This window comes from Scatophagus argus, chromosome 11, assembly GCF_020382885.2.
Source record: "Scatophagus argus isolate fScaArg1 chromosome 11, fScaArg1.pri, whole genome shotgun sequence".
Lineage (NCBI taxonomy): Eukaryota > Metazoa > Chordata > Actinopteri > Scatophagidae > Scatophagus > Scatophagus argus.
The window spans coordinates 17,997,314-18,023,819 of NC_058503.1; the positions used below are offsets into that span (position 1 = coordinate 17,997,314).

General features: G+C 41.6%; 1 protein-coding gene across 1 annotated transcript; it reads left to right on the plus strand.

The window, feature by feature from the left end:
• Window positions 1–1,883: 1,883 nt before the first annotated feature.
• wnt6b (wingless-type MMTV integration site family, member 6b) lies at window positions 1,884–26,186 on the plus strand. The gene is made up of 4 exons (XM_046404735.1): window positions 1,884–2,691; window positions 12,748–12,968; window positions 20,553–20,848; window positions 22,601–26,186. Exons 1-4 carry the CDS (start codon window positions 2,612–2,614, stop codon window positions 23,060–23,062), a joined length of 1,059 nt encoding a protein of 352 aa, XP_046260691.1. The 5' UTR covers window positions 1,884–2,611; the 3' UTR covers window positions 23,063–26,186.
• The last annotated feature ends 320 nt before the right edge of the window (window positions 26,187–26,506 follow it).

Genomic DNA, 26,506 nt, shown 5'->3' on the forward strand with positions numbered 1-26,506 from the left:
CTGACCACCTGGATTGAGAATGTGTTGGCAGGTCATGTACAGTATCTGAGCTTTGTGGTGGAAAACAGCTGCCCGCCACGACTGGAAACAAGGTTCATAAGAGCGGCGAGAGTGAACCAAAACAGCATAGTTGTGGGCAGTAACACCAAAGCAATGAGCTGAAAGATGCTCAGATGCAGAATCACATGATAATGGCCTGTGGGGTCACGACTATGAGTGAACCCTCTCACACTACACACAGTAATTTGATCCATTATTAGTATAAAAATAATAATTGGGAAACTTTGAATCTTTCTCCCTCTGAATTCTGCGGTACAATGTATCTGATTTGCCAGTAAATGGTACACAGGTGTCTGAGAGCAACTTCATATCAGCTAAATACCATCACTCACGGTAACTGAACCCAAATGTCAGGATTCATTTGTTACCTCCACTTGGCCAAGTCTGCCTATGCAACAGCAGGAAGCAATCACCGTCCTGATGTGAATATGTACGAGTTATAAGCATGAAAACCTTCCCCCAAACGCCATCTTCTACCTCACATGATGTGAATGTTGCATTAGGCATAATTTCTCTGGAATTAAACAAAGCTATAGAAACTCTTTCTTCTAAACAAACCCAAAGAAAAGCTCAAAGTGAAGGATGAGATGCAGAGGGTCAGAACCTGCTAAAAATCTGTGGTATGTTATGGTCTCCAAAACTCTGACATCTGAGACTCAATATTTGGCTGTCAAACAGCTTCACATCAGCTTCATCATAAATACGAAAGCTGGGTGACAAACAATATGATAACATTGATTTATGTATGACTCTGGCTCATGTAAACATGCTCAATTATTACATCAAGAGTAAGTCCATGGAAATTAAAATATTTGTAATAACAGAGGAAAAAAGGGATCTTCAACACCCCAGGAATCCACCTTTCTGAACTTTCCCTGTCATTCACATCTTTAAATGTGCCACCACACTATGATACTTTGACCAATAGAACAGGTGAAATTTGGTCGAAGAAATGACCTCAAGCAAGCTTCAAGTCAAGTATTGATTTGTGTTCATTCTGAAGGGGAGTGCATGGAAAAAAAGCAGGGAAAAGCATGTCTGATAGATGCTCCAAACATCTGTGGTGTACTTGGGTCAGCAGTGATGTCAAGTGTTTTCATGAATGTGTTTCAGCCTGTTTCAACCCTTGCTTGTGGCACTGACACACAAAATATTTGGATGACTGAAAGGTTTTGGATACATAAATGAAAGCAATGACATAAATGACTTTTCATTGCAAGCCTTAAGTTGGGGGGGGGGGGGGGGGGGGGGGGGGGGGGGTACAGTTGACTCGAGAGTCACAGTCATGGTTATGGCTTGTGCTTGTAGGTGAATGGACCTGAGGCCCCAGTGAAAGACGGCGGCACTCGACTGGCTGAGTTCGCCTTGTGTTACACTCGTGATTGATTGCATCACTGCAGTGGAACGAAGTCGGGTGTCAGGGCTTTTATGGGCGACAACAGTACACTGGTGTTGAATTTCAATGGATGTGCCCTTGGCCAGATAGGCGATAATACCTACCCTTTGCCTACACACACACACACACTCACACACGCGTTTATGCAGAACATAAAAGATAATTCCTCTTGAGGACAACAATAAAACATGACAGGCAGCCCAGATGCCAGTCTGTTGGCACAAATATCAGAAAGGTACCATCACACCTGTGCTGACATCACCTCATTCCATAAGCTCTGATTTCGGGTCCACCCTAAACACACTGTATGTCAGCTCTCTCTCTCTCTCTCTATCTCTGTGTGTGTTTACCCTTTTTCTGTCCTCAGCCGGGTCTTCCTAAAACGAACTGCAGTCTTCCTCTCTCCCTCTCTCCCTCTCTCTCTCTCTGAGTGACAGTGAGGATTTCGCTTCGCCCGGAGCGACGTCACACCGAGGTGGAGGAAGACGAGCGCGTTTTTCCCCCTCCCATTATCATCCAAGGAAAACACATCGGCAGACTGTGGCACACAGACGCCTCTACCTGCAGCAGCCGGTGCGCAACGAAACTTACTTCACCAAGTTCACCAGCGCGTCAGTTCACAGCGCATCAACACCCAGCAGCACCAAAACAAATCCCAAGATTTTTTTTTTTTTTGGTATTTGTTAGAGAGAGCGCGTTGCTCTTCTTCTTCCCCTTTAATATAACTGATTTAAATATCTCCCAAAGCGTGGCGAGCCTCCGAGTGTCCTCACGACCGGAGCTGTTTCGTGCGCTGGTTCGCAGTCAGAGAGGAGTGCTTGGCGTCACTTCTCCTTGAAAACATGTAATGCGCTGCGACAGATAGAGCAGAACGACAATGAAGAGGTTAACCACACCTTTGAACGCGGACATCTCTTCAGTAGCCTCTTGACCAACTTTCTTGCGCATTAAGATGCGCCCGACGGAAGAGGAGTTGGATGATGAACTTTTTGCGCTCTTGCTGACAGACAGTTTCCAGTGAGCTTCTGCTGAGCGTGCCGTCACAAAACGAGGACCTCATATGTATTTAAGAAATAATCCGACTCGGTGTTGGCTGTGCTCGTCAGAACTTTAAACTTTGCTGAGGAATCTCCTGGAGGATTCGCTGCGTTCACCATGACGGTTCGTCTCTCACGGATCCAACTGGCCCTGTTCTTCATCTTGCTCTGTCCGGTCAATATCATCGGCCTCTGGTGGTAAGTGCTCTGTGTTTACCACGTGTTTTATGTGTCTCTGTCTTGTGTCAGCCCGGAGTTAAAGTGATCTGGCCCTTGTTAGTTGTGATTTGATTTCTGCTCACAAACACAAGGCATCGTGTTTTCTATATTTACCCACAGCACCAGCTTTAGCTCACCGGCTTTTCACCTAAATGCTCAGGATAGCCCGGGAGCCGCCTGCGTCTCTTTTGGAGTCTGGTCAAATCTGATCACCACACTCAAGGCTGCATAGCAAGAATTTAAAAAGAAACTAACATAATATAGATAATCCATAAAAACTGACCAATAAAGCAGAATAAAGAATAAAAATGCCTGTTGCATTGGTGTCAAACATATATCTGTTAAAGCAACTATTCACACTTCATTCTTTGTATGTTTTCTATAATATTAAATTAGAAAACATAGTTAATGTATTTATATATAATATGGAAACAATTTTTAAAAAACCAACCACTCAAAATATGGGAAATATAGGTCCCCAGGGTTAAGTACGAAGCGACAGAGAAGCAGGGTGGTGAAAGGGGTGTCTGCTCTTCATTGCCTGCAGTGATACATGGAGGGGAGAGGGGAGAGGGAGGCTGCTGGAGGTGATGTGTGTGTGTGTGTGTGTGTGTGTGTGTGTGTGTGGTGGGGGTTCAGAGTCAGGAATGTCAGGTGGCCCTCCAGGCGCAGGGGATATGTCATCATAAAACAATCCATATAGGCTCAGCTCCTCAAGGTGTGTGACAGTCAGACAGACAGACAGACAGACAGACTCTGCAGATCTGCTGATAACATATTTTCTATCCATGTGGGTCCCTGTCTGTCTGTCTGTCTGTCTGTCTGTCTGTGTAGTCCTATCGTTGTCTTGAGTGCAGTGTTTCATCAGACAACATCCAATACTCCCCCCACACACTCTTACACACACACTTGCGCGCACACACACTATTTTGCGAAGCGGCAATGTTTGAATGTGAAGCTTTGTGATTTTTTTTTTCTTTCAGTGAATCCTCCCACTGTTCATTCACAGCACAGTCAAGGTCAGTGTGGGTTGTAGTGTCAGAGAGTCTGCATAAGTCTGCTGAATGTCCTTGTGTGACTGGAAGATGGACCAGCAGCTTTAGAGGAGCTTTAATCTCCGCAACAAGCTTTTCCATTATTCTTTCACTTCGTGTGTAATCCCTGAACGTGTTGGTTTATAATGCAGGTAACTTGCGAGGATTTATTAAAATGACTCAGACTGACTAATTTTGGGAAAACATAAAAGTGTGTGTCATTATCTACAGAATTGAATGGATATGGAACGTGACAAGTTACCTGAGTGAAGATATCAGAAAACACGTTATCCTCTGAAGCGTCACTCGACGATAGGAAAAGACTGAATGGCTAAAACTGAAAATACACTCCTGTTTTCAGGATGTTTTCATAAAGGTATATACTTAAATTCCTCAACAGTTTAAAAATTGGCTTGTATTGTTCTTTGTCCTCTTTTGCTTGGCAAACTGTGTGAGTGCGTAATGTCCAACAAGGATTACGTTAAGGAGAGGGACAGACACAGTCCAGTTACTCTGCTGAGTCTCAGCTGGCTAAGCCTCCGCTCTGTCCGCCCAGTTCGCTCTATCATCGCTGATAGTGTGTTTTTCATGAAGCTAAACTCATTATTTGTTCTCCTTTAAGCTGGCTTTTCACTATGAAACTGTCAGTTCGCATTTCGCAAATTCCAAGACACGTAATTTTCATGTAACTTACAAAAAACAAATGCGACATTTATCTGTCTTTGGGAAAAGGTTATACTGTTGCTCAAAAATACCAGCTGTAGGTCAGGCAACAGTGTGTGTACTGAGTGACAGTACTGATGTTTAACATGACTGATGACTCTACATATATCATATATCTGTATTTTTGTAATAAATATTGTCATTTTCTTTCCTATTCTGGTCACATATCATCTATTGCATGTCTGTAAGTCGTGGCAGAGCGATGTCTGCTCGGTTCCTCTTCCCGAGGCTACTTTCATTTTTCATTGTTGAGAGGGATTTTGGAGGAGCTTTTCCTTATCTGAATTCAAGTTGTCATATGTTGTCAAGCCCCTTGAGGCAAAATGTGATTTGTGATACTGGAATATAAATGTAAATAAAAACTGACCTGATAGACTGATGGCAGAGAGGGTTAGGGGAAAGAGTTTTTCAACAGTGTCTGAAAAAGGTTTTGTCAGTTTTTCCTGTCCACATGCAAAGGCCACACTGGATTTTTCATGGTGGATTGACTGGAGACTGTTTTCCTTCTCAGGCTCAGTGTGGATGGAGAAAGATAGAGGAAAAGATGTATTTGATATTCAGCCTGTTTAGTATTTAATGGTCACTTTTAGCCCGAGCGTAGTTGGTCTGTAGCTTAACTGTGCTGTGGAGCGAAAGAGCTCCCTGCAGGGGTCATCAGGCTATATTGCCTTCACACACATTTACACACAGAATTACAAAAAGAAAGAGATGCAGGCATAAGAAGATATGTATCTCATTAAAATACAACACTTATCAAACCTTTACTCATGAATACATGTGTTATACCAACCACAGCATCATTTGTTTTAACAGTTGCATGAATTCTGTTCCTAATCTGTCACATGGTCAGTGGGAAGAGAGGAAAGAACACCAATTATCATTCTGCATAGTTCATTATTTTTAACCAATTAGCTCCTCGTGTCAAACCTCTGCAGTGTTCGCATCAGAGTCTCACTCTGCAGGACTCAGGACATTTGTTTTGAATAAAGCCGTAGTGGATTAAGAGGAATCAACACAAAGGAATCAGCTACTTCCTTTTTATCCCCACTGACATACGTTGTCATCTTCTTTTACTCACTCACTTGTTTGCTGGCTCCCTCACGCAGACACACAAGTACACACATTCATACAGAGATCCACACACACACACACGTACACACACAGTACCCAACTGTGATGAAGATAGGGTGAAGCCACACCTGTGTGTTGCTCTCCAGTCTGCCAGGACAATGATGCTCTCTGTTGAAAGCTGCTGGACATACCATCATACAACTCTCTTTCTCTGTCTCATGCTCATTCCTCTTCAGTGTCTCTGTCTCTGTACGTCTTCAGCCGTGCTTGTCTTTTGAAGGAAAATACCTATCACGCAGATAGGTTGTCGCTGAAGGAAAAGAGAGAGCTGCAGTGATAGACAGAGAGTGACAGAGATGAAATGCGGGGAGATAGCTGTCCTTTCAGAGCCTCTGCTGATTAGAACGCTCTAATCATTTGGCCTGAGAGCAGAGAGCACAGCTCACAGACTCAGAGGGGTGAGGAATGTCTTTGCTCTCTTATGCTGGTTTTGACTGCAGTGCTTAGCAGGGCCAACTTTGCTCAATGTGTATGAGTGTGTGCGTCTGTCACAGCCCCTCGATTGGCTGACAGCCCGGCCGGAGCGTGCCACAGGCCTACAGGTGCACACACACTGCATTTGTGTGTGCGTGTGTGTGTTTCATTCCTCTCCTCCCGTTTGTGTGTCTGTCAGTCCAAATATTTCTTCAACCATCCCGGTTAATCTGTTTAACATGCACTCAGAGATGCACAAATGCACTCATTCAATCATACAGTTATGGGAACATGTACGCTCACACACACTATAGTAAGAACCACCATCATCACAAGAGGAGAGTTTTGTTGTAAAAGATCTTATCTTGTCCACTCCACTCCATGTCTGAAAAGCGAGATGTGTAATCAGGACCAGGGAGATGGGTACAGATAAAGTTTAAATGACTATGTGGGTTTGGCATTAGGAAGAGAACCAAATTAAACATGTTTATGTGTGTGTAGGTTGACTATGTGTGTGTCTGCGCTTTTTGTGCGTATATGCATTTTTGTGTGGATTCATCCATGAATTTTGTTCCAGTGTCAGAAATATTTGGGGAAAGGGGTAAAATGGTCCAAGAAATGTCAAGATAATGTCTCTGTAAGTCAACAAAGAAAGGCAAAATAGTTCTCATGTTTCTGGAGTGGGCAGAAGTCAGCTTGAAATATAAAAAGTGTTGCAGGTTTTGAATCTTTTTGGATTTTGGGGTAAAGTCTTCTTGTTTCTTATTGTTCATGCTACTGTTAATGTTATTTTGTCACCGAGCAAGATTTCTACCTGATGTCTATCTATCTATTTTGGTGCTCAGAGCAACCTCACCCATTGTGTTATTAAAGGTTTTTCTGGGAGTTTTTCCTTAGTCGATGTGAGGGTCGAAGGGCAGAGGATGTTTATGATGTTATGTTAAGCCCTTTGAGACAAACTGCTTGTAAAAATGGGCTATACAAATAAAATTGTCTTGTCTTGTCTTGATTTCTCTGTGTTTCACTTCCTGTCTTTGTTCTTTTCCCCGCCAGTGTTGATTGTTTGCTCCACCCCTGATTAGTTTCACCTGAGTCTTGTTACCTCCTCATATAAGCCCTGCTCTGCCTCACACTGCCATTTTGACACTTTCAGTTGCATCACTCATTTGAGCCATTCCTTATATTTCTCTTGTGTTTTCCCTTGCTTACTTTTTTGTTCTTCTCTATGTTTCACCCCCTGGGTTTGTTTGCCTCTGCTGATGGCTTACTTGCGTGCCAAATCTTTTGCAAGAAATTTAAACCAGAGATACCACCTTACCAATGACATACACCTTGTCAGTATATGTCGCTATGACTGCTTGAGGGACATTACTGACAAAGAGAGCTGCAGCTAGCATCTCTGTTACACACCACAGTTCAATAGAGGAGTTTCACACTGAAAATAGCAAAACAAATCACTAAAAGAATGAGCCCCTGTTTGCTTGCTTTAGCTAACAGAGCGGTTCCAGGTTGAATTTACCATCACTCAGTCCTCCTCTCCATCAGCCTTCACAAGTCTGCTCTCCATATCCCAAAGCTATAGCTGAGCTCCACAAACATCCATGCACCAACCCCTGTTTTTCATCTGAATATATCCATTCTTGGACAATCTTTGTATTTGGCCGTCAGTGCTGCTGGGTGTGCCACTGTACCAAGTTGTTCCAACTGAACAAACTTTTGGAGGTTTTTCTTGGTTTGGTGGTGTTGGTTTCCTCTTGGTCACACTTTATTGCTACTATTTAAATTGGGCGCATTACAAATTAAGGGTGCTGAGAGTTTTTATCGAGACAAATTTCACTGTTCTCAGCTTTGCTTTCAGCAAGAACAGCATGATCAAACATGGCTGAAAGTGATCGATATGTCCCCGTGTGAGTTGAGGCCACACAGACCCTTTCATAGTGTAAATGCAGTGGCAACGTACTGAATTTGCGCCCATTCAACTCCCATCTTCTTTGTTAGGACTGCCATGCAAATTTCATGGGTTTTGATACTAATCACTTTATCTGTTTCTCATTCTGCCTACCCCTTATCTTACACCGAAGCCCTCATCATCAGTTTCTATCGTTAGACAACTTCTCTTTAGCCGGCGTCGCTCTTTGACCCTCTTTTCTTTTCCTCTCTCACTCTAGCGTCTCAGACTAGCGCTTGTCGTGACTGTCTTCATCTCCAGCATACTTGAGGGATTAAGGAGGGATGAAATTCACTCATTCGTGGGTGGAGGGGAAAAAAAGAAGGGCCCCGTACAGTACAGCACTTTATCTATGGTGCCGTGAGATCCTTAATGAAACTTGAGGTTGCTCTGAGCACCAATCTTTAATCTCTTTATGACCCAACTCTGGGCCCAGAAAATTCTGAATAAGCCACCCATTTCTAATATCTTCATTTGAAACTATGTTTTCCCCTAATTTAGAGGCGCATTATGAAAAACAGCCCAAGCTTTTATCTTAAAACAAAGGCAACAACATATCACGGATATGAACTTATTTCGATTTTTGAACCGCAAGGTAAGGTTCTGGATTGGACCAGCTGTTAACTTGTTGCAGGTGGTAGCAGCACTGATAGTCCTGCTATCAAGGCTTTTGATTTGGTTATTTTTGTTCCTTTTTCTTTTTTGTCTCTCACTATATGACCCGCTGCCTCTGATCTGGGACTTTATCGTCATGAAGACCTGTTCATGCGAGACAGCCTTTCCTTGAGACCCCTGATAATATCAACGACTGCACGTCCTCGTTGGTGTTATCCATCCGGGAGAGGAACAGTGGCACTTTGCATGAAGAGGATCTGATTACTGTCTGACTTTGTAGTTCTTTCCTCAAGTGTATACGTGCTTTTATCTTTGTGCATGCCTGCACAGTAGCAAACCCGTCAGCAGATAAATGTGCTTATGTGTGTTCCGTGTGTGGGATTTTGTGTGCAAATTGCATTTGATCCATCCCATTGTGAGTATACGTTTAGTATGAGCTTTAAGAGGGTCGTGTCATCTTTTTGTATGCTGCGGAAGAGTCATTCATTCAAGTATTCTTGTCTGCACTGAGGCTGCAGAAGGCATCAGAGCATGAGACAAGCAAACAGGCGATTTGCAAAAATGCACCTCTTTTTTAGTTTTTGATTCATTTTTTGTGCGCTTAAGTTGGTGCAACATGCACTAGTGACATATTCTGAGGTCTATAGCAAAGTCCACTGTGCGCTGTTTGGATACACAGATCTTCTTAATCATCGCTAATCAGTGCATTAAAAACAATTCTGCTTTTCTTCGAACCTTTTTGCGGTCTGAAATATTGCCTTGTTCTCTTCAGCCTCGCAGGGATGCCCACTTTTATGTTGCGATCTCCAAACAAGGGCAAGAATGCTGGGCACTTACATTCATCCTATTATCCAATCAGTGCACCCCATTTTTGGGTATGTCATCAGCAAAGCGCTTTTCCAGCTCAGTTCACTCCACTTTACGATTCAGACTACATGCCCATTCTCCTCTCAGCATGCCCTGTTTCAAAACTTAAGGGATGATTTCATGCTACCGTGTTACCATTTGCCACTGAGTTTCACAATTTTATGTTGATATACCTACTCGTTAAGATCAGCACAGTCCGAGCACCGCAGTGCTGTTGAAATTATCTTAACTGTGTGATACTGCACTCAAGAAAAATCACATGGCAGCATGTCTCTCAACGACTGTTGTTTGGCACAATGGGGCATTAAACGAGCCTATGACACCACTGCCCATGTGAATGCCTCCACAGAGGTTAAATACCTGGATCTCCACACCAGCTAGTTGGACTAGTCCCAGCCTAGTCAAGCGAGCAGGAACTGATGAAGCCTCTTGGATGAGAGGTGAAACGTCTTCAAAGACAAATATCTAAGTCCAGCTGCTTTCGATTGAATTTCCTTGAGATAACCATGACCTGGATGAATGAGAATATTCACAGGCTTATGGCAGCATGTGACTTTGTGGTCTTCATTTGTTGTGACTTCTTAAGATAAATAATTGTTAGGGAGGGAAGAGAGAAGATACTGCTTATGCAGATATAAGATACGTTCCGGATCCGTGCAATGTCCGATTTCTGATGTCATCTGCCAGTGTTGAGTGTGGAAACTGAACAAAAAGAAAGCAAAATGGTGAAGTAATGTTCCATTGAAATGCAGTCAGTCAGTTATTGACCCAGCGCTCATTTAAAAACATTTTAAAAAGCGTGGATGCAAATTACCACAAAACAGTAAAGCACACAAAAATTGCTAGGGTTAGCGTTTTACAATTGTTGTTGCATATCTGATCTTCCACCAGAACCAATCAGTCTTAAACTCTTTCACAAGTCCGCTTTGCAGCATTTGCTTTTGTGCAAAAAGAGATCATAAGGAAACTTTTCTCTCATTGTCTAAGCTCTCTGTCTTTTTCTTCCAGGACTCCATCCAAGCTTCATCCAGTACATTCACTAGTTTTACAACTCTACACCTCCCATTGTAAAAACCAGGCTGGCTATTGTGAGCTGCTGACAGAGCTGGCTTCCCATCACTCCCCCTGGCACACACACACACACACACACACGCACACACACACATGCAAAGACATACACACAGGCACAAACAAGCAAATACACATACTTTTTCTCACATCCATAAAACTCTACACATACTGAACAGAAATACACTTGTATATGTGCACATCGGTTTTTATTTCCTCTCTCACACACAGATTAACACACACACACAGCTTGATCCCAGTGGGTAGATAATGAGTGCTTGTTTAGAGGGATTGTGTGTTGATAAGTAATGTAGGCGTACCTGCTAATTAACACACAGACGGTCTGTATGATTTAATTATCTGTGTGACTACCACACACACACACACACACACACACACAGAACACCTGTATTGAAAATAGAGCATTGTTTCCATAGTGATATTGTCAATAATCGTAGAAGGAATGCAACAGTGGGTGTCCTTGGAGTGTGTGTGGATTTGTGTGTGTATGTGTCTGTATAGACAGTACACGCATGCAAGTTTAAGTGGTTTTTTTTTACTTACTATAAGTTCACACATTTTCACATCATACGCCAGATATCATGCCTCATGCTTTAGGATCAGATAGATGTACTCCCCTCAGTCTTCACAAATTGAATTATTAGAATGGAGTACGAGGAAACCATAAACCAACCGTACCATCTATCATTGTCACGTGTCATGTCACAAGTTCTTATAGATAACAGTTTTTGGGCAGTTTGCCTCTGGATCTTCTTTTCCATGGCGTTTTTGGTTGAGAGGCTGACACAAGATTCACTATGAACAGGGTTTTCATTTGATCCCGTGTTGACATGTTAGTCTGTCATATAAACTGCTTTACTAAAATAAAAATAGATAGGTTTTCAAAAATGTCAGAAACACAGGGAGTGTGAAAGGATGAATGTGCATGCCTGCATGTGTGTGTGTGTGTGTGTGTGTGTGTGTGTGTGCAGTATCAGACCGCCAGGAGAGGGGATTGGCGAGAGTGTTTGTTCTGCTTCTTAAAACAAACTCTCGAAGCAGATGAGTGATATCAGGCGGTGCGATTAACAGGGACAAGGCTGAATGAAAACCTGTGAGGTAGTCTTTCTCTCACTCTCGCTCTTTACCTCTCCTTCTCGCTGTCAAGCACACCCTTTTTACTTTATTTCATGGTAACCACATCTGCTGAGATTCAGGAACTGAAAAGTCAACTGTGGAGAGGAGTCAAGAGGGAGACATGGAGTAAAGGGAGGGATGGAAGAAAATTGAATTTACATCATTTTAACAGCACAGAGGGGATGAGTGAAGGACAGGTCAGACATGGAGAGGAAGAAAAGAGTGGAAATAAAATCATCTTATGAAGCCATGTTGCTCGTATGCCACTGAAGAGACCAAAAATGCTGGCAGTGCTTCTGAGTGGCAGAGCCAAAGTCCCTCTTTCCCATTAAGAGTTAGAATAAACTATTTATCTTTATTATATACAGCCATCTGTCAAAGCTGTTGAGGAGGTCCAGGGGTCCATATTCATCAAATGCAAGATGTATGTATGTTTTAAATATTTCAAATACATGAGGCAGGCTTGATTGATTTTGTCACTTTTTTTGGTTTTATAATTGTAATATAATACGTACAGTTTTCATTTGGATGAGTTTAATCTGGGAGTGTTTTTGAGCAGGGCTGATTCGAGGGATATGTGTGGTTTAAGCGGTGAAGTTTCTAACTGTTCCAAAATATTCAAAGAGGCTGTATCATCAGGAAATCTAAAGAGTCTGCCTTCTGGTTTACCAAAATCAACTTAGCATTAAGAGCAACTGTAAACTGCCTGTCTGTTAAGAGACTTCCAACTATTTCACTTCCAACTCTGAGGGGACCACACAGTTCTTCCAGTGCAGTCCAACAGCAGAATACAGACTTGTGAAGCTAACGTCAGAGCTAAGATGCCTCTGGGAAACGCGGCTCTGTTGTCTCCCACGTGCCTGTTCAAGGAGCACATTGTCGCCACAGCTGAGAAGTGGTGGGCAGAGTTGGCAGGCTTAGTAGCTGCAGAAAAAAACATTTTGCATTTGGTTTGTGGCTGCCGATGAGTGCAGCCACACTGTTTACTGTGTGATTAAGTTAGCAGGTGTTGCTCAACAAAAAGAAAAGTGGGATCTTTCTATTGTTATCATGTTACTGAGTTGATATCATGTCTCTGACATTGTTTAAACTTTCCAGGGCGGTGGGAAGCCCACTGGTGATGGACCCCAACAGCATTTGCAGGAAGGCAAAGCGTCTTGCGGGGAAGCAGGCTGAGCTGTGCCAGACTCAGCCAGAGATTGTCAGTGAGGTGGCCAAAGGGGCCAGGCTGGGCGTCAGGGAGTGCCAGTACCAGTTCAGGTACCGCCGGTGGAACTGCACTAGCCACAACAAATACTTTGGCAAAATACTACAGCAAGGTGAGTAAGGGAACAGCGGGATGTGTTTTGCTTGTCAATAACTCACCTACCTGTTCCTGTTTTCTTGTATTTTACCCCTATTATCTACCATGGAGTATGTAAAGTAATAGTTTGACACTTTAGAAAACACGCTTCTTCGCCTCATCGAGAGTTTGATGTAAAAATTGACACCACTCTTGTACTGGTTAAGTAAGAAGCTACAGCCAGCAGCAGATTATCTCAGTTTAGCATAGACTAGAAGCAAAGGGAATCAGCTAGCCTGGATCTGTCCAAATTTATTTTCTCTGTGCCAAAAAAATGTCAGTTTCTGTTTTTAAATACAGGGTAAGCCACAGTGGTTCTCTGGGGTCACTGGGGTCAAACAATAGGCTATGTGTCCTTTGGTGAGCAAATTTTGGACCAACCTTCTCCGAAAGCAGAGTTTTCCCAAAATATTGAGCTAAGCATTAAAATCAACTAAACTGCCTTAAACAGGTCGTACCAGTAGGCTGTATTTGGTCAGACACTTGTTAAAAAATTAAAATTTATTTGTTACTTGATTTGTTTCTTGATCCTTCCTAACCTAGTCGTACAGGTTATGGAATCAGGATCAGTCCTTTCAAAAGCTTTTCATGTAGTTGAAAAAACAGATTAAAAATCCTGTCATGTCCCATTTTTCAGCCGTGAGTACCTTAGGCTCTGAACCCATGACCTCATGACCACAGTTGATGGCCTTACATCAGTTTGAGGTCAGATCCCTGTCTGATGGCACTCCAACAAACAAGGGCAGCTGTTGTATTTCAGACCAGACCTATTCACACTTGACTGACTCTCCTCCTCATCAGATTGGGCACGCTTGAAATGATCAGCTAAAATTGCGCTTTTTTCTGGACATCTCTCTTAAGATCTCTTAACATCTTCCTCCAGCTCTTTGAAGTCTGTAATATAACTGATGTTGGGTCACGGCTGGGTCTTCTCCAATTACTGTGTTGGTTTTTCTCTTGTATGATTAGATTCATAGAGAGCTGCCTGTCTCGTCTTTGACTGGTACTACAGAGAGCCTTTATCTCTCTGTGTTGAGTCAACAAACAGGTAATGGTTGATATTTCAAAATAAAATGTGTCAAGCATGTTATTAAACCCATTTTGGGATCTCATTGCTAGAAGATGTGTATGCTGAAGTTTCGTCCTTATCTGTCATTAATGTCACAAGGAGGTGGCGCATGACATTTTAATCATATTCATTTTCCATGCCGTGATAAAATAGTCAGTCCTGATTTGTTATTTTCAATCAGAGGGACTTTTTGCATCAAAGGTGCATAATATCTTGGAAAACTTGTGATTACTTAAAGGCCTACGTGAAAACTTCATGTCATGAAGTACAAAATCCTAAAAATGCTCTTTGACTATGATGTAAACTTTTAACATTGACAGCCAGAAGGTACGTTTGACTTAAACAATTTGGTGTAGAGCAGCTGCTGAGAAATCATTTAATTGTAAGGTTGTAATCTTGTTACTCTCTGCTGAGACATAGATATGAGATATAAATTTAATTTTTTAATCATATATACAAAACATACAATATTAGATGTGTCAGATTTATTTTCTTGTCCTTGTTATCACTCGGTCAGTAACTCATGCAGCTAATGATGAAAAAGCATGTTTTTTTCCGCTCTTATCTCATTTGAATATATGATACTGCCCGTGTTGCAAGTGCCTCCGTCAGAGTCAGAGGGAAAACAACATGACATGAAAATAGATTGAGATAGAGAGGAAGACAGAGGGATACAGGGACAAGAATCTACCAGTAGAAGACAGATTAGTAATTAATCATAAATTCCTGCCTGTCTATAAGGGAGGCCAGAGTGCTCCTTTGTTTTGAAGCCTCCGTCCTCAATTACCTGGCTCTGCTCTTAATGGCTGTGTGTCATGAACTGGTACCAGTAAATGTCAAAATAAAAGTGCCTTTGTATTTACTGCTCATTCTTACTAAGTGGTTTACTTAACCTCATTGACCTCCTTTTAGAGTTTTATCTGATAACAGACGCTTTCAAATTATTAGAATGACATAAGTTTTCTTAGTAGAGAGATCTGACCATCCCTGTGCCCGTGGGAATTTCCTATGCTTATTTGTTTTCTTTCTTTTTTTAACATTTAAAATAGATTTAGCTACTACACACAGAGGCTTTGAAGGTGGAGGCATGCCTCACTTGTTCTCAGACTTTATTCTTGAAGTTGTATTAAGGCAACAGCTGGATAAGAAACACCTAGCAGACTGTTAGTGGATTTGCTTTGGTATTTGGTATGAGCCACTGTTTATATTCACTGAATTGCCCCTCTTTTTGGTTAATATTAGATGGGGTTTTCAATGGGCAGAGACACTTCTTTGTCACAACAAACTATGACTGAAATATTTTGACTGAAACAAGTTTCATGTGGATGCATCAGTCCCTTATGCAAGCTACACGTTTCCATTTCCCTTCATCTGCTGCCAGAACATATTTCTTTTCTGTATTTGCATGCATGTTGGAAAACGTGCTTTAGTAAATACTTTCGTCTGATTACCATATAGTCTAAGTGCCCATGGTGATGATGACTGTCTGTGTGCAGCCTGGCTTGTTTCATAGATTTAGTAAATTGCGATTCTGGACAAAGAAAAGTTCATTGTGTGGTTATGTTAGGGTTACAACTGTACAGTGAAAACAATGCCACAGGGTGTTTGGGTCTGGAGCACAACTAAGCCTGCTAAACCGTCTTTTTTCTTTTTTTTTTTTGGACTCCCTTGACAAAAACATCTCCAGGCTATCTTCACCCACTATTCAAACATAAGCGTTGCAGCACCGCATTGTTTAGCGACATGTTAAGGGGCACGGCATGGCTGCTGTATGTGCCTGTAAATCTTGTCAATGGAGCAAAAAGATAAGTTGCATTCATGGCCTAACGACTGAAATAACACACATGCAGACATTCACGTGGCTCGGCGCACATTTACTTTTTCACTTGAAGAGTTTTGCATGAAGCCATGAGAGGAGAAAGAAATCCTGAGGGATAAAGGTGTGGAAATGTGTGCGTTCATGTAATAGGGGCTTTAGTTGATTTCACAACATTACTGAAACACTGCCATTTCGCACCTTTATTGCAAGAAGTGCGAATGAATGAACATGTTGACACAAGAATGACAACTCATTTTGCATCTGAACTGAAATGTTCTCTCCCATGGAATTGAACGTTCACATACAGTCGGCTTCAAAACGAGGTCAAATTTCAGCGTTCTCGTCATTAATTGGTGGTTATTATCCTCCTTTCCACGATCTTCGCTGTGTTTAAATAACATACAGAGCCTGGAGCGGTTATGACTTGTATCACGAGCCAGCCAGCATGCAGTGATGCTAGTGATCACATGGGGGGTGTTGTGTACGGAGGATTACCCTGCTGTAGAATTAACAAGGACTTTGGGCTGTTCAGTGGTTGCAAAATAATTAAACCAGTCATCAACTGTGTCAAATATTTGGTCACTAATGATCCACACAGGTGGAGAGAGGTACAGAGACAGGTATACACATGTTTGTACTTTTGCATACTGTGTGTTTCCTCTCTTTAATTGGCATTTAAAGTAATTGAGTTGGACTACTGTAAGAGTATGTTTGCCAGACAATGCGTGTTCAGCAATTCTCCCTGACCTGTCACCCTTCAAGGTTTGATTTATGTTCATATTGTATGGTTTTTAGGGGGAAAAAAAGGCACACGCACAGATAATGAATAAATTAAGTCGTCAAAACCAGCAGCAAAAAATATGTTTTTTCCCTGTGCTTCACGATTCACGCTCTCCATCGCACCTTGAAAACATGACTCACTACCTGATCACAGCTGATGGTGAGTTATGCTCAGACCTGCTCAGGTGTAAGACACATCATCACACAGTACAGACATCTGTAGCAATATAGTTGGACCTCAAAATACATTGTGGTGGAACCTGTTGTTTTTCTTGGATGGCAGCCTCAAAACAGATGGATGAATCGATGGAGTGATTCTTGACAGACAGAAATGTTTCATGTATTGCAGCTCTGTGGTTCCCAGATTACTGTTAAGTCATTCTTATTTCAGTACGTTCACATCTGTTTTATCTTCGTCTTCTTCCTCTTGTGTATCACATTGTTTTTCTTGATATGTACACAAGACAAGAGAGACAAGAGACAGTTTCAGATTTAGTGCCTCATTATGTCTGAACACGTTCTGTTTACATTTTGAATGTGTAGGGTTAGAAATACACTATATAGACAAAAGTATTGGCAGCATACCTTTGTATTATTGTATTCAGGTGTGTTATGGGGCTGATTTTGGGGTTGGGTTTGGCTCGACCCCTTACTTCCAGTGAAGGGAAATCTTAATGCTTCAGCATACCAAGACATTTTGGACAATGCTATGCTTTCAAGTTTGTGACAACAGTTTAGGGAAGGCCCTTTTCTATTCCAGCATTTCAGGGGTCCCAAGACTTTTGTTCATTTCTCTCTATTTACTTTGCATTTAATTCCACTTGTTGTACCTTTTCTCATCGAATACTTTACTTAGTTCACAGTTCAACCACATTTACAGAATACAGAATACCACAACATTTTTAATTGCAGTCCACCTGCAGACAGCTTCTTCCACTGACTTTCTGGCTGACTATTAGTCTCTCTACTGGTCTCCTTCAGTCCTCACTGCATGCCCTAATCTTTGTGTAACTGAAAGAGCACCTGATGTGACCACCACTCATTGCCACCTAACCCACCAAAACAGAGGATCCTCCTTAACTCCTCAACCTTTGAGAAAATAAATAGATTTTTATTGAACTATGGTTATGTGGATTGTGAGGTAATTTTACATAGAACTGTTTTTCAGTTTTAACATCCCAGATGGGCTTGTATCATTGCCTCAAAGTCAGAGTATTAAAAGAATATGTGCTAATTCCTGCAGAAAGCCCTTCTGGAATTAGAAGCAGACGTAGACAGGCCCAGACACCCACCGTGGCAGAGAATTTGTTTGGAATTCATGTCTCAGAGGAAAATATGAAACAGGGTGCCCCAAATCATCAGATTTTTGATAGCCTCTTTCACACATAACAATACCCTTGTCTCTGTGTTCTTTCTCTGTTTCCTCCTGCTCTCTATTTTTTTTTATTTCTTCTTTATACTCTGTTTTTTGGCTTTCTCTGTACATTTTGCTCCAAGTCACCAACCACTAGATGAAAATAAGCCCAAATAACAATTTTATTGATAATAAGGTAATATAATACTTCCTCGCTTTTAATTAAACGTATCGAAACATGACATTTCCCACATGCAGCTTTCCTGTACTAAATGCACCATTTCACCAGAGCATTTGAGGACATCTGGAGAGGCTCCCATCTTGTTTGGACACAGCCTGTGTTGCTATCACCATATTGTACTAATAATGAGTTGTGTGCTGATGTTCCACACACGTGTTTCTAAATGGATGCAGGGATGTTTTGGAGATGACACATCTTGACTTGAGTATGTTGTTGCTCCTGAAAATATCAGCACTGTTCTGTTGCACTGTAGGAACAGCAAGAACACACACACACTCATGCATGCACACATACGCTTGCACACACACACACACTTAAAGCGTGAGAGGCTGTGGTATAAACACACTTATATGCATGCACAGTTGCAGAAATGCACTACGTGTATCATTGTGCACATGTAAGCTCTCACATTTAAGTGGTTCAATTCAGTCTGGCATCAACCACAGCCAATCCCAAACAAATTTAAACCATTGGATTAAAAAAAAAAAAAATCCTTTTTATGTTCATTTTAGGTATCAAAATAAGACGCAAAATCTGACTGTCTGTCTGACTACATGCTTTAAATCTACATAAAACGATACTTTTCACACATGTACACATTGGCACTAAAACCTGCCTGCACTGGAGACATCTCTGGGTGTTGGGGTGTACAGCTGGTATTGATATCACGGCGTGCTAGGGTGTGCAGTTCTCGTCGCACGCCACCCATTCTGTGTGTGTGTGTGTTACCATTCCTAATGAATCCCATTCACTGAATCATGCGATATGGAGTTGGCAGCATCAGCGGTGGTGACTGCACGCTCGCCGCCTTCCAGCTCTCTGGAATAAAAGTTCTTTGCTTAGTCTCGACACACATACAATGGCTCGCTAAGTGGCTATTCTTTTTCTTTGCTCGGTCCCTCGTGTCTCATCTACCTAGGCAGAGGTCGGTCGTTTTAGTCATCAGTGTCACCAACCATTCCCACAGCTTGCTTGTTTCTAGGCAAAATTTACACACAGTGTCCACAAATCCTGTGAAAAAAACTTAATTCAGCCAAAAATTTATAAGTTAAATAAATCTGGATTCAATCAGTGTTTCAACAGTAATTTCCCAGTAATGGGACTAATAAAGGATTATCTTAGCTTAACAGTAACAGCAAAATAGACTAATCTATGATCACTGTCAGTAGTACACAAGTGAAAACAGGGAAAAAATGAATAATATATTTTCAAAGGACCATCTCTTATTTCAGCCCAGTAGGTCTGCTGAGACTCTTTCAAAGCTGCTCCTTTGTTGTTGAGTGAATGACAATAGCTGCAATAACTGAGGATAAAGACGTGTTGAGCCGAGGCTGAGAATGATGCTGAAGCCACGGGCGAGGACAGATGATCAATTTGCAGTTGTGGTTGGACGTGCCTTTAGCCAAGAAGGTTAAGCTCTGCACCAGAAATAAAGCAGCAGCTGTGGTGCGGATGAATGTATGAGAATGTGTATGAGTGTGCATGTGAGAGGGAGAAATAGCCAACCTCTCAGCACCACAAATCCAATGACTCTTGAGATCGTAGTAATGGACAAGGATTGAGAGCAAGATGCTTTTATCCTGTTCCATGTAGCTGCAATATTGACTGACTGGATGGATGGAAAGATGCCTGAATGATTGGACGGATGGAAACCAGCTTCTTTCACTTGTAGTGCACTCAGTTTTTCCCAGTTGTTGTCCTGCGATTGATTGTGGAGGACATGGGAATGATCAAATAAAAAGAGCTCCATGAAAGAATATGCAAATAAAAAGATCAACAGATGTCTGAATGTGGTGGGATGCAATGTGTGCTGCAGGTATTTATCGTGTTGTGTCAGGGTCATAATGGAATCATGTGGAAGTTTAGTAAACCTAAAAAGCAGATACACCTAGCTTGGCTCTGTTCTGTCTTTAGAGATGCTGGTTGGCAGATTCCCCTCGTTTTCAGTCTAGGCTACAGACATGATATTGGTATGAGTCTTCTCAACTAACTCCTGAAAAAGCAAATAGGAATATTTCCCAAAATGCTGAACTATTGCTTAATAGTTCAGCATTTTGGCCTACCTCCTACCTCAGTGTGGACGTGAACGCAAGTTCCACACTTCTGTTCTGAATTTTTATGGTTTGCCTGATTACATTTGGAATATGAACTACTGCTTTAAGCTATGTTAAAATTCTAAAATTCACATATTAGTAAATCACTTAAATGCCCATGTATTTAACTCGTAACTTGTTTGCAAACCCAAACCTGAGAATCAAACAGTAAACTTAAGCCCCTCTTTTGTCCCTTGTACCGTAGATATCCGGGAGACGGCGTTTGTTTATGCCATCACTGCAGCCGGTGTGACCCACGCTGTGACCCAGGCCTGCAGCATGGGAGACCTCCTGCAGTGTGGATGTGAGGCGACCAGGAACAGGGCACCGCCAAAACCACCCTCCTCTGGGGATGGAGTGAAGTGGGAGTGGGGGGGCTGCGGAGATGATGTAGAGTTTGGTTATGAAAAGTCAAAGCAGTTTATGGATGCCAAGAGGAGAAGGGGCAAGAGTGACATCAGGACACTCGTTGACTTGCACAACAACGAGGCTGGGCGGCTGGTAAGAGACAGTTTCAGAATTAGTGCCTCATTATGTCTGCACACTTTATATTACATTTTGAATGTGTAGAGTTAGAAATACACCATACGGACAAAACCGGGCAACGGGCAAACCTTTTTATTATTGAATTCAGGTGTGGTATGTGGCTGTTTTTCAGGGGTTGGGCTTGGCCCCTTACTTCCAGTGAAAGGAAATCTTAATGCTTCAGCATACCAAGACATTTTGGACAATGCTATGCTTCCAACTTTGTGCCAACAGTTTAGGGAAGGCCCTTTTCTATTCCAGCATGACTGTGCAACAGTGCACAAAGCAAAGCTCCATAAAGACATGGTTGGATGAGTTTGGTGTGGAAGAACTTGACTGGCCCACACAGAGCCCTGACCTCAACTCCATCCAACACCTTTGGGATGAACTGGAACGGAGATTGTGACATCAGTGCCTGACCTCACAAATGCTCTACTGCATGAAAAAAACTTCCCACAGAAACACTCCAGCATCTTGCGGAAAGCCTTCCCAGACAAGTGGAAGCTGTTATTGTTGCAAAAAATGCAATGTCAAGGTCTGTTGGTTTAATGATCAGGTGTCCTAATTCTTTTGTCCATGTAGTGAAGATCGAACACAACTGCAGTGCGCGTTGCAAAACAAATTTAACTTAACTGCTACTGAGCTGCACTAAACACCTTCTGATATTTCCCGATACTCCCAAAGGTTTTAGCAGCAAAAGTGCTCCTTGTTCTGAGGAATGTTCCATCATTCCATGAACATGCAAAAGAGAAAGACGTCGCCCCCAGCCATATTTGTGTAGCAGCGTAAGCTGATATTCTTACAAGAATCAGGTTTCTGAAACACAAAAACAAGAGTGTGCCACACATTTTGTTTTCAAGCCTTCGAGGCAGGTAGCTTCTAACTTTTCTACAGCCCCTCTAGAGGTTTAAAGTTCTTCTTTGTTGTTCATATGATGTATGGCCTCGATCAGTCAACTAAAGCGGAGATAAAGTAGCGACAGCAGAAAGTACTTAATTGAATATCTAATATAGCTTGGTTAATACTGCAGATCTTTTGTTGGTCTCACTTTGTTACACCCACTTGCAAGATGTTGACACAAGAAAACGCAGAGTTACAAAGTTCACTTTAGTTGGGGTCAAAAGCAGGTAGAAAGGAGAGGAGGGTTTTGGGATGTAGTCCAATTGCAGCATTAGTGAACAAACCGTTTCAACTAAAGACAAGACTTGCACACAAATGCCCAGACGTTGAGAAATAAACGCATGATGATGTGTGTAAACCTGTGTGTGTGCATGCATGTGTGTGTATCTTGTATACACATTTTGCAAGTGTGTGTGTGATGGGTTAATTATGTGCAGTATAAGTAAATGATCTGTTGTCAAGGCTTGTTAGATGTAGGAAGGCCAGAGGCAACATGGAGAAAGAGGGGGGTTGTGGAGTTAAATTCCTTCTGAATAGCGTCTGCTTTTATCTTTATCTATCAGTGTGTGTGCGTGCATGCATGCGTGTGTGTGTGTGGGTATGTGTGAGATGTGTGATGCAGTGACCATGTTTCAAGAAAACACAATAATAAATTACTTCTTTAGAGAACTTGTCATTGTCAAAAGCAGTTCTCCGTCACTTGTGCGATTGATAAACCTTCTCTCTGTCTCTACTTTTACCTCCTCTTTGCCCTCCTTCACCTTTCTCCTTTCCCCCGCCATCTAAAACCCTAAACCCTCCCAACCCCTCCACACTTTCCCCTCCCAGGCGGTGAAGCTCTACATGCGGACAGAGTGCAAGTGCCACGGACTGTCGGGCTCGTGCACCTTGCGCACATGCTGGAAAAAGATGCCTCATTTCCGTGAGGTAGGCGACCGACTGCTTGAGCGTTTCAATGGCGCTTCCAAGGTGATGGGAGGCAATGACGGCAAGACCCTGATCCCTGTTGGCCAGAACATAAAGCCGCCAGATAAGCAGGATCTAATCTACTCCGACGAATCGCCAGATTTCTGCCTCGCAAATCGGAAAACTGGTTCACTGGGGACACGGGGGCGCATATGCAACAGCACAGCCATGGACATCAGTGGCTGCGATCTGCTGTGCTGCGAGCGCGGCTACCGGGAGGAAACAGTGGTGTTCGAGGAGAACTGCCTGTGTCGTTTCCACTGGTGTTGTGTGGTCCAGTGCAAAAAATGCTTGGTTCGAAAAGAGCTTAGTCTCTGTCACTGATGAACTGAAGAACTGAGGTTGAGAGCTGCCACTACGATTTGGTTAATTTTAATTACTTCTGTTACTTTTTGAGGTTTTTGCTTTAGTTTGGCTAGTGTGAGAGAAAGATAGCAGTTGGACTTTCATGGTGATCCTTTTGTTGATGTTTTTTCACCACACACAGTCGCGTAATGCCGCAAGTTGTTCATTTCATTATTTGATCCCAGTTCTGGATGTTTGGTTCCCAGGAATTTTGACAGACATAACAGGCTTAAAAGTTTAAAAGGTACAGAAAGCAACCATCATGGGAACAATGGCAAGGGGTGCTAAAAGAAGTTCTTCCCAGCCTACCTAATTTTCTTTTTCTTGTACATGAAAAAGGACCAAAGAATGTGAACTTTTCCATCTCAGTGAAAGAGGAGGACCTATGCAAAGAGGACCTACGTGTGGCACAGTTTCTTAGTTTCACCTCCAGGTCATACAGAGCTGTGTGATGTTGACTGCTATCTAAAATCAGGAGTCCTGCCCTGGGGACATAGGACTTTGGGAACCAAAGACCCTGGACACATAGGTGTTCTCCTGAGGAGTTTCAGGCTTCAGCTTGTACTAATACACCTAATTTGGTTATGAAATTTCCTTAATTGACCATTTGCTAAGCCCATCCCCCAATATCAATTACCATTCCAAATTCTTAGTAGCTTTTTAAACAGCAGGTCCTTTATTTCAGACACAGTTCAAGTGTATTAAGTGGCTACTCATCTAGAATGACCACACTGACTATCATGGACTGTCTATTGTTTTAAGTCTTTCAAAGATATTGCTTTCTATCAACAACATGCTGTAGGATCACAGGAAGATTAAAAAACTCTCTATGGCCCCCAACTCAACAGTACTTTCATTTTACTTTGACCTGCGTGTTCATATAGAAAGACAATGCAACAATAACTCTTCACAACAATCAATTATTAACAACAACTCTAATCAGACCACACCTTGTTGTTTAACAGGCATTCCAAATACAAAAATATGCCAATTTTGACTTTTCTTCCTGCTACTACATTATGAATAGACAAAAAAAAGGGAAATAGTATCACATTATAACATTTGAAGAATACTGTCAACACCACATTTTGCCGCAGCGACCCAGCCTGCCAGCAAAGTTATTTATATAAAGATACGATGACAAGACTACTCACTTCCATCTCTCTCAGAGGCACTTTGGATTAGATGGCTGCCGTGGACTTCAGTAGCTTCGCAACAAAACCTTTGGGGGGTGATCTGTTAAACCAAAAGAGAAACCTTTATTTACAAGACATTGTTTGGTAACAAGAAAATGTATATAATGTATTTTGTTTATCTGTCATGATATACAGGGCTAATGTAATAATGCACTTTGGATGTGTGTGAGAGACAACGTGTGTGTGTGTGTGTGTGTGTGTGTGTGTGTGTGTGTGCAGGTTGGCCAGTTATCACCATATCCTTCAGTTGACAGTACCTGTTATATATCCTTAAGTTGCTGCCTGACGTTAAACTGCATCATGTTGGTTATTAAAAGCACACGGCTCTTTGACGTTCTGTCTTTGTGTGAGGCAGACAAGATATTTTATTTGTTGTTCGCCTTTTGAGGAAGTATGTTTCCCATAAACCATAAATCATGTCATCTCATCTAAGTTTTATTGCTTTATTGAACTATACCACTACATTGCTTTCACTTGTTCTGTCGAGACTGTTTGTCTTTGAGTGAGTGCTAAGGTATCTTATCTTAGCCTGAACGATCCAGAATCATCGTTTTGATCATGCAGTTGGTATTGTTTATGTTTATTAAGACAGTACTGATTCAGATGTGGTTCTACCCAAAGTCACATAGCTAGTTACTTTCAGTATCTGCTGTATGAAAGCTTTCTGCCAGGCCCAGATCAAAGGACCACGTTGATTTGTGACAAGTTGTAGTCACCTCCTAGACATCAACTGGAAATTTTTATCTAATTAATCACCATCTCGTAAGTTATTTATCAAGTGTAAGACACAATAAGATGTCTCCCAAGCCCTTTAAGTAAAATATCTGTGTGCAGCTTTGTTCGGGAACTTTTCAACTGGACCTGCACAATTTTAATTCCAAAGTGAGATATCAATCACTCGTATAACACTAGTAGACAGTACGTTTTGAGTAACAGTGGATGTTATCCTTGCATTCAGTAGACTAGTTTCAAAGTGTTCATATGTTCATTCTGGAAAGAAATCATTCAACTATTCAAAGACAAAACCCTGAATCCATTTATATGAACTAAGCCCCAATGTTGCATATGTTACAGTGACTGTGCAGTTGCATTACTTCACCAACACAGTGCCCAGTGGCCCAGTACGACATACCGGGTTATTATTATTATGCATGAATACTATTGCAGCAATAAAGTAACTGAGAGTATTTCTATGAACATGTATTTAATATTCGAATGAGATTATGAATGGGCCATATCTTATCAGTGGTCCTGTTGGCAGGACAAATCAGACTTTTTTTTTTTTCTGGCACAAAAATAAATCAGTGTACATGATGATCATTACGACATGCTTTTCACTTGCTTTTCATTGTTGCTGTAATTTCGTGTTAATGTAAGGTCTCATGATGGTAATAATTAGCGAAAAAGATGAATGTTGTGGGCTGACGTAGATCTAAATTCCGTAACTCTTAACAACGACTCAAGACAAAGCCACAGTGCTGTTTGGTTTTATGGATATCTGTGTCTGACCTGTCAAGTGAGGCTGGCATCTACATTCAACAGCATTCCATATACTCTATTTAAATCTCTGGGCATTATTCCAATCAGATTTGGCAGAAAACAACACATTGTAGTAGGAAGAGAGTCACATTTTTACCAGAATGGAAAGAAAAAATAAATACTTAAATTAATAAATTTCAAAAAGCAACCAATCTTTGGCCATAAAGATTGTATTAGTGTCAAAATTCATTGATCTGTCATCTATTTAAATACATTTCTCATGTTTGCTTCACATTTTGTTGTGCTGTTCATTTGTGTATCTTTCAGAAGATTTCATATCTGGATGTTGTGTTGCATTTTCATTTAGCATAAAAATACTGTTTGTGACTCACATTCAAAACACTATTCAAATAAAAAAGTAAAACCTTCATGTTGTTATTTAATCTCCTTTAAATCCGCAGTGTAGGACTTTAGGTCCTGAGATGCTCTTTTTTTATCTTTTAATAATGCAGCATTTTGCAAAAATATTTGGACAAAGTCATGATGCGAACCATGTTGATATACTCATGTTGGTGCTCATGAAATTAGCTGATTTCAAGCAACACAAATAGAGATTTCAACCTGCCAAAATTAAAATAAACGTGAGAAATTTACAGACAAATGTAATAACATTTTATATAATTTTTATTTTCTGGAGATCTTCCAGATGTTACATGAGTGTTAATAATTTCTATACAGGTGCAGGGCT